At 40.0% G+C, this 9,365-nt stretch overlaps 1 protein-coding gene across 1 annotated transcript; it reads left to right on the top strand.

The window, feature by feature from the left end:
• Positions 1-441: 441 nt before the first annotated feature.
• Positions 442-9,279, top strand: LOC308288972 (trans-1,2-dihydrobenzene-1,2-diol dehydrogenase-like). The gene is made up of 7 exons (XM_080730456.1): positions 442-549; positions 1,995-2,106; positions 2,778-2,941; positions 4,381-4,633; positions 6,402-6,526; positions 7,395-7,545; positions 8,654-9,279. The coding sequence occupies exons 1-7, from the start codon at positions 457-459 to the stop codon at positions 8,761-8,763; spliced, it is 1,008 nt and encodes a 335-aa protein (XP_080586582.1). The 5' UTR covers positions 442-456; the 3' UTR covers positions 8,764-9,279.
• Positions 9,280-9,365: the final 86 nt, after the last annotated feature.

Here is a 9,365-nt window from a genome sequence, read left to right as displayed (position 1 = left end):
TATAGATAATTGACTTCAACTTAAAAATCGTAAAGAAGAAAAAATAAGAAATAAATTATAAGTTGTCATTTAAATTGGTTATAATAAGTTTGAGACGCAATAAAAACTGATTGATTGATTGATTGATTGATTGATTGATTGATTTAAGTATTTATTAGAAGTTTGCATAGAAGGTACAGTTTCATGACACAGTAGGCCTACAGTTCACTGGTAGGCCTACACGTTCAACTAAAAGGATAAGCTCAGGAAAGCTGAGGCTTGTTTACAACTTTACATTGAGATCCTTTTTGTTTTAAACTCAAATATAATTGAATGAAAGACAGATAGAACACAGTACTTACTATGCAGAAGATATCACCACAAACCTATGGTTTGTCTCCACCTTGTGGTAGGAAACGTCAGCACAGTCCCGTGTGTTCTTCTGTGCCAGGCAGTAAACAGTCCTGTCAGTCCAACATGGCAGCAACGCGCTGGGGAATTTGTAGTGCCGGAAAAATCAGTCATGATTTTACAGTGGCTTTGAAAACCCTCCCTCCAGAAGACCATCAGGTACACTGTCACTTATGAGCATTAAGTGTAATATTTGGCATTACTTCTTCGTTTTGATTTAACGGACATTGCCTGAACAGACCTGTGTCAGACTGTCGCTTCCGCGAGAGCTGCGCTGTGTTAATAAAACAACAAATGCAAGATTGTTCTTTTACTTCATTTTGATCTAGATTAAACCCCCACAGCTACAGGAGCTTCTGCGTTATTACTGGTATACGATACAACGTACTACTCACTCCTTACTTCTATGATAGAAGTAGTTTTATTTGTACAAAAGTACCGGTACATCCATTTCTGTGTTGTCAGACATTACCGTAAATGACAATTAAAAAGCCCATGTTGAAATTGTACTTCGTTGTTGCTCTGGTCCTTGTGTCAGGTGTCAGCAACCTTTTTGCAATGAAGTGCCATGTTTTTTTTATTTTCTAGATAGTCAGTGTGCCATGTGTCAAATTATACATTTTGATTTTAATTACTCCCCATCAAAATTCGGACATATTTTGATTGTCAGTCGATCATTAGAGCAATAACCCACCTATCTCCTCGACTCCCTCCCCAGTTAAAGATCAACATTTTAATGAATGTTAATATGTGCAGAATGCTGCAAATTAGCTGACTTCATTTTAATTGACCACGTTTAAATGGTTTCCTGTGGAAATAAGCTTAGTCTTTTCATGGATCTCCTTTTAGTAGACCTTACCAGTGAACTGTGTCATGAAACTGTACCTTTTCCTGTGCAAACTTCTAATAAAGTCTTCAATCAATCAATCAATCCTCAATCAATCAATAAAACAATATTTTAAAATATAGATGCTCTCTCTCACACTTATGCCAGCCAGCATGTGCCATACCCTCTGCCAATGTTGGCACCCGTGCCTAAGGTTGCATGCCTACCACTGTTCTATTAGGCTATATGGACCAGAGTTACTTTCATTCGAGATGCAGAATCAGATTACGTTTTTGGACAGTATCAGAGGTGGAAAAAGTACTCAAATTGTTTACTTAAGTAAAAGTAGCCTATCAATAGGCCTACCGCAATTCAGAAATACTACAGAATTCAAGATGTAGGCTACTTGAGTAAAAGTACAAAAGTATGGGCATCATCATGTTTAAAGTAGGCTACCAAAAGTAAAGTAAAAGTACTATGTGTGTCCCATTTCAAGTTTTCAAATGTATAAAAATATTTTGAAAATGGCTGATCTACTACAAGCTTGTACTTCAGCCATTTTCAAATGGCCAAAATGTATATAGGGCTCAATGTATGTTTTGTAATAATAATCTAAATCTAAAAATAACTAGTAACAGTACTTGTGTAAATGTACTTAGTTACTTTACACCACTGAACAGCATACATTACCATCATAATTTGATTGCTTACTCTGGAGGATAATTAACTTTACTAGACTTTTGATGAATGAAATGGTATTACTGTACATCTACTACAGGTTGTGGCTGTGTCAGCTCGCAAGCTGCAGGATGCGCAGGACTTCGCAAAGAAGCACAGCATCCCACGAGCCTACGGCAGCTATGAAGAGATGAGCAGAGATCCAGACATAGGTCAGTGCTCTTCAAACCTACTTGTTCAAATGACAGTGTCAAACAATTACTTTTAAAAGGCTTGGTGGTGCCACTTGGGTGATGATATCCAGACAATTCACGTGGTTTCATATACATTTGTAAAATACTCTCAAAGAAGATAAGAAGTAGACTATCCATTACTGCCTAGGTTATATCTCAAGGGAGCTCAAGTGCTTTTCCTTTTAGCGTTATAATCATATCTGTATTGTAGAGTCATTGTAGCATTACCATTTAAGCTTCAATAAGATATTTGATTTATCTTGATTTACTGATTTGCACATGTACATACAGTAGTATACTACTTGTTTCCTCAAATGATGTACCGGTGAGGTAAGAAAGAGTGAACCTCACTGTTTAAATTACATACAATTAGAATGTATTAGTGTCTAAAACATAAATAAATAAATAAAAACACATCATAAAGTTTGAGAAAATACTATATAGACAATAAAACAAAGACATGATGCTACTACTCGTGTGAAATATAATTAAAGGATTTACCCATAACATGGAAGCCTACCATCTAAATACCCTCTTGGGTATTCAATAGGGAGGATGTGGCGGACACTAGCCCCTGGTGTTGTATCTTTGTGTGTGTGTGTGTGTGTGTGTGTGTGTGTGTGTGTGTGTGTGTGTGTGTGTGTGTGTAGACGTGGTGTATGTGGGAGTCATCCACCCGTACCACCTGAGTGTGGGCCTGCTCTTTATGAATGCCAAGAAGAACGTACTGTGTGAGAAACCCCTGGCCATGAACTCCACAGAGGTACAGGAGATGGTGGCCTGCGCCAAGAGAAACAATGTCTTTCTGATGGAGGTAGTGTTCTTTTTGGTTTACTGTGGCATATTTGACAAATATCAACAAATATCAACTTTTGGTGCAAGTATGCTGTCACTGTTAATGCTAAATTAACATAACTTAAATCAATGCAACAACATGCATTCTGTTGTTTAACTCTCAAATACCTGGAGCGCGCCCGAGTCGCGATAGATTTTAACCACTTTAACCATTATTTTATGCTTTAACTTTAGAAAAATAGCAGATATACAAGCTCACACTGCGAGCTTGTAGATCTGCTATTTTTGAAAAATCTTGAAAATGAGTGCAAGTCTTTGAATATCTTTGACCCGATCTTTGACCCGACTTCTAAATCCTTCTTCTAAATTATGCTGTTCTCAAACCTTTTCATGTCAAGGACCCCCAAAATTATAGGTATTTGGCCGCGGACCCCCATCTCAAAATATGTTGTTCCTGGGACCACCCAGAAGCAAATATTTGAGTTAAAAAAACGCATTTAAATAGATATATTCAAAGACTTGCAAAAAAAATCATGATTTTTCAAAAATAGCAGATCTACAAGCTCGCAGCGCGGCACTCGGTGCCGCGCTGTGAGCTTGTATATCTGCTATTTTTCAATAGTTAAAGCAGTCAATAATCCTAGGCCTAAATGGGATAATATAATATGGTATTGGTGGAGTGAGTGATAAAGAAGCCGCTAGCCCTGGCCATGCCAAGTGTGATTTATAATCTGTAGTATGGCGGTGTCGCCAACACATCACATGAAGATCGGCGCTCGACGGCAAGCGACGCTGTCGCATGGGAGTCCCTGTTCTGGGCCGAACGTTCTGGGAAAATAGCAGATCTATAAGATCGCAATGCATCACAAAACAACATGTTGTGACCTTGTAGATCTTGTTTTTTCCCTGAAAAGGAAAAAGGGAGTATTGAATGGATCTCTGGGGCATGGTTCCAAAGGAGTGCATCTCTCCACTCCGACATGTCTCCTTTCCGACATGTCTCCATTCCGACACTAACCCTATCTCTAACCCTAACCCTAAATCTTAGGCCCATGGGAGTGTCGCCACTCCGACAATAAGAAGTCAATTTCGGAGTGGCGACATGTCGGAATGGAGAGAGCCTCCCGTTCCAAAGAACCTTCCCCACAGAATAGTGATGCTGGGGTCCAAGTGGTTAAACGTCAAGTATAAAGTTAGTTTCAGTCAGTTCTGATGGAAACAGATATTCCTCCGATACCGTATCTCAGGTGGAAAGATGTGCATATTTACGTTGCGTAATGTGATATAAGATCCTAAAAAATAACACCGTAATTATGGGGTGCCGTGGATGATTAGGTTATTTACAGGGGTGCCCTGAGTCAAAAAGGTTTGGGAACCACTGCTCTGGGGGACTCCAGTAAAGTTCCTGTACCTCTGTCTCTGTTTGTCCTCCTCTGTCTCTCTCTCCTCCTGCGCCAGGCGTTGTGGACCAGGTTCTTCCCAGCCTCTGTGGAGATCAAGCGGCTGTTGGCCCAGGGGGAGATGGGCCAAGTGAAGATGGTGAGGGCAGACTTTGCCGTTCCCCTCATGCAAGTGCCCAGGGCAGTGGAGAAGGAACTGGGTGGCGGGGCTCTGCTGGACATCGGCATCTATTGCCTGCAGTTCATATGTATGGTTTACAATGGGGAGAAGCCAGAGTGCATCCAAGCCACTGGAGGTTGCTTGGACACAGGTAGATATACAGTAAATACTTATACAGGGTTCTGTAGTGACACAGTCCTTTACTTTAACACTACTGGTTGTTGACTGGAATGATTGTTTTACCGGTATTGTGTGCTCAACAAAGCGATGTCCGTACGCTTCCGTGCTGTTCATAACAAAAGTATTTATTTTCTGTTCTAGTCCGTCACTCTCTCGACACAAAATGATAAAAGAAAAATACAGTCCACAAATATAATCTTGGTCACAGTCACAGCTAGGTCACAGAACACAGAGCACTGAAACTGTTTGCTTCTTCTGTTAATCAGCAACACCTGCGCTAGATTGACACCTCATTTTAGTACTTGGTCTGACTGCTACAGTATTTTGGTGCCTTTTTATTTTTACTGTGAGAGTGTTATCCTATCCACACTGGAGGAAGCTTGAAATAAAACAATGTCATTGCCTATGATGAATTTGAACCACTGAACCAGCTGACCCAATGCAACTAAGCAGCTTCTTCCCAGTCACCTACAGTATTGTCTTATTCTCATAGGCTTCTGCTTTTGTATCAACATCCTATCAATGTCCATACTCAGTACTGAATCGTTAATCAGTAAACTGGTGACCTCTTGAACTTGAAATACTTTGCAATAGATTTGCCAGAAGTGTGAGACTTCTTAAAGGACAACTTTGATTTTTTACAACAACGGTTCATATTTTAGATTGTAATTAGAGAAAAAGAAAAGGTGAGTGTTAAAATGTTTTCATTTGCTTTGTTCTATTGTTTTATCACATTTACCGTGCTAAAATGTGGGGCATGCGTACGCATGGGGGCATCCGTACAAGTGCCTAAATATGTCTTTTTAGACACAATAAGCCAGCAGTTTCTTTATTGCTATTTACAGTAACATTTCTAGCCCCCATAAGTCACATCCAACCATGAAAGGTTGCGTTGTATCTTGGGAATGGGCTTATTCTGTGTAAATTGACATATTTAGCCACTTGTACGCATGCCCCCAACCACTGAAATTAGAATCTCTAAAACAATAGAAAGAAGTAAATTAAATAATTTTAACACTCATCATTTATATTCTTTAATTACAATCTAAAATATGAACCCTTGTTGTAAAAAAATAAAGTTGTCCTTTAAAACGGAACCTTTTTTCCACCAAGAGGGTAGATATCTTGAGTGATCTATATCAGGGGTCTTCAACGTTTTCAGGCCGGAGACCCCCAAACTGATGGGGAGATGGAGCAGGGACCCCCTACCACCTCGTAGGGTGGGGGGGTGGGGGGGTCGGGGCTACGACATATTTTTATTATTAATTAATTAAAAAATTAAAAATGTTCTCAGTCCATGTTGTGTAGTGACACAATATGACTCTAAACTCCAGCTGTGTAACTCGATTTTAACCATGCGTCTTACTGTATGTGTCTATGCTACTTTAGGAGTGGTCTTACTGTATGTGTCTATGCTACTTTAGGAGTGGTCTTACTGTATGTGTCTATGCTACTTTAGGAGTGGTCTTACTGTATGGGTGTATGCTACTTTAGGAGTGGTCTTACTGTATGTGTCTATGCTACTTTAGGAGTGGTCTTACTGTATGTGTCTATGCTACTTTAGGAGTGGTCTTACTGTATGTGTGTATGCTACTTTAGGAGTGGTCTTACTGTATGTGTGTATGCTACTTTAGGAGTGGTCTTACTGTATGTGTGTATGCTACTTTAGGAGTGGTCTTACTGTATGTGTGTATGCTACTTTAGGAGTGGTCTTACTGTATGTGTGTATGCTACTTTAGGAGTGGACGAGGGCATGGTTGTCACTCTGAAGTTCTCCGGGAACAGGATGGCTGTGTTTACCTGCTCTGTTGCCATGGAGATGCCCAATGATGCCATCATCGTGGGCACAAAGGGCACCATCAGGGTAGGTCACAGCTGGAGGCCAGTTTCAATCAAAACCATCTTTACTTGATTCTGGATTACCATACATTATTATATACCATAGGATGTTATTATTAACAGTACTGTGCAGTTACTTTCTGTGCTTTTGTTTTGTTTGTTTTAGGAGCCAGATTGGTAATTTAGTGATGTAAATTAAACTATATGAATTACTGCAGCTATAGGGAGTAATTGGAGTTAGTACAGTATATCATGTGTGATGTTACATACATATGTGTCTGGGTAGTATCGGTAGAGCACTCGCCTTTGGACCGCAAGGTTCTGGGTTCAATCCCTGACACCGCCAACTCATAAGAGTAGCACTACTGACAATAATCCTGTTATTGCAAGCACCTATTTGCAAGCGCAGTGACATTTATCTATTGATACCAATTGTTTTTATAATATTTATACGGAGGCAGGTTCTACAAATGCCTTCTAAATCAGTAGTTCTCACACCTTTTTCTAAAATGTTAAAAAATAGCAGATGATCAACAAGCTTGTATATCTGCTATTTGTGAATAGCCAATGCTAAACTCTAAAATGAGATGCTTTCCCGGTTTTAGTGGCTTAAGGGCCGTTCACGCCAAGCACTATATCTATATTAACAATAACGACTGTATAGCTACTGACTGTATATATTGTTATACTATATTGTTCATCATTGTCTTGGTTATGGTTAAGGTATGGACACGATATCTTCATAGTTACTGTATAGTGCTTGGCGTGAACAGCATTTAGAATCATCATGTAAAGTGCATGAAACAAACCAGAACAAAGATAAGAGAGATATGTAAGCAATGTGCCATCAGCAGAATGCACACGATAAAACGAATTGCATTTACTTTGTGCAGATCCCTGCCCACATGTGGTGCCCTACCTCACTAGTAGTGAATGGGAAGGAGACAGAGTACCCATTACCAGAGCCCTATCTGCCCCTCAACTTCACCAACAGCACTGGGATGCGCTACGAGGCTGAGGAGGTTCGGCAGTGTCTCCTCAAAGGTACTCTTTAAAGAGCTTAGAAAGGCTGAGTTTGTTCTACTGAAATACATTGGCCGAGACCCCAGCTGTACATTACAACTCAATATCAGTCAGCAAATATACATTTAGCAGCATAGTAGTAGTATTGTAGTATTACGTAGTAATGGAAATCAAAGGTCGTCCCTTGAATATAGACCACATGTTTAATACAGTAATCAGATAGATGAATAAATACATGCACGTAATCCCTGTATGGACCCGGAGGGTTAATAGTCATTTAATTAGCTAGGTCTGCTGCATAGATGAATATTACTATATGCTGTTATATGAGCACAGCCTGTAACGCAGTATAGTCACCACAAGGTGGCATCAGGACACTTCAACTTCACTTGATTTGTCACATCACAGGTTTACAGAGGCGTAAAAGAGTGAAAGCCTTTTCTGTACAAGCTATCCATGAATTGCAGACAGTCACATTTAAATAAGAATATCAAATGTACATAGTATATATATTACATACTCTTGTGCAAATAAGACGTAGCAGCAGAAATCAAACATGTATGAAATGTGTGTGGAGTGTATTGACAGTTACATATACTGCATATACAGTATATAGACTGAGGGTATGTGCATACATAAAGTGAATGGCAAATCGAGTTGCAAAGTGAGTTTAACAGCATTTAATGCAATCAGATAGGGGACTTTTCTTTTTTGGATGTATGGACTGTCAATGCCAGAAAGTAGTTTTTTGCATAACCTCCTGGTATGATGATGATGTCACATGCATACTCTCTATATAAAAGTGAGTGTCATTGTAATGGAGAATGTAAGACTGACATGGTGGACAGGGCACCATGCCTGTTCAGCAGCCCATGGAAACTGTCCCTAAGGCTTATTCTATTCATTGGACATTTGATACTGCAGTATCACCTGCCTGCTGGTAGCAGTGTGATACAGCTGGTTTCTGGGGCAGTTACAGTAAGCGTTTTACAGATAGTCTTTATGAAGCCATCTATGAAAAAGTGTTAAAACACAATTTGGACTGAAAAACATTGAAATAATTGTTCCTTTCCACTAGGTATTACATTGGTCAATTGACATTTGGAGTGTCCCATTTCTCTTCCTATAGGGATGAAGGAGAGTCCAGGCATGTCGCACGCAGATTCTCTCTTACTGGCTGAGCTGGAAGACGAGGCTCGACGGCAGGTGGGAGTGGTGTACCAACAGGACGACCATTAAACACTCACACCCCCATGCCACCACCCTTTGTTTAATAAAAGGATTCAGTCCTGGGGACAATGTGTTTGTCACAAAGTACATTTTGCACTGAAAGACCAAGACCTCCCCGCAAGAAGACTACTTCTGTATGTGTCCAGACAGTAGATTCAATGTGACCATAATGTGATGCCAATGCTTATTTAACCTGGCTTAAGGTCCAAGTTGATAATAATTTGGGAGGGCAAGAATCCAATTAGAGCTTACATTTTGATATTAAAATATTACCCTTTTTTCTACAAATAACATACTAAAAATGGTATGACAGTTTCGTTTTTCTAGTGGTAGAGGTTTTGTCTTTTATGGCAAAGCCCTCCAATATATACTACTGGGAGAGTGTTTTCTGTGGGTCTTTTAGTCCCGAGTGTATCAAAGGGTGTGCTCACTGCTCAGTGTAGTGAGCGCGCACCGGGTGTGTGCTCACTGCTCAGTGTAGTGAGTGCCTAAACCCAACCCTAATCTCAGTAAAACTATGCCCAAAACTAACCCCAACCAGACCCGGTGTGCATTTCCGAACGCACCCTTTGATACACTCGGACTGAAAGACCTGCAGAAAAAACTCTCCC

The sequence above is a fragment of the Nannobrachium achirus genome (genome assembly GCF_963921795.1).
Source record: "Nannobrachium achirus genome assembly, chromosome: 7".
NCBI lineage: Eukaryota > Metazoa > Chordata > Actinopteri > Myctophiformes > Myctophidae > Nannobrachium > Nannobrachium achirus.
Note: the sequence above shows the minus strand (reverse complement) of the source record. Positions and strands in the feature narration are given on the sequence as shown.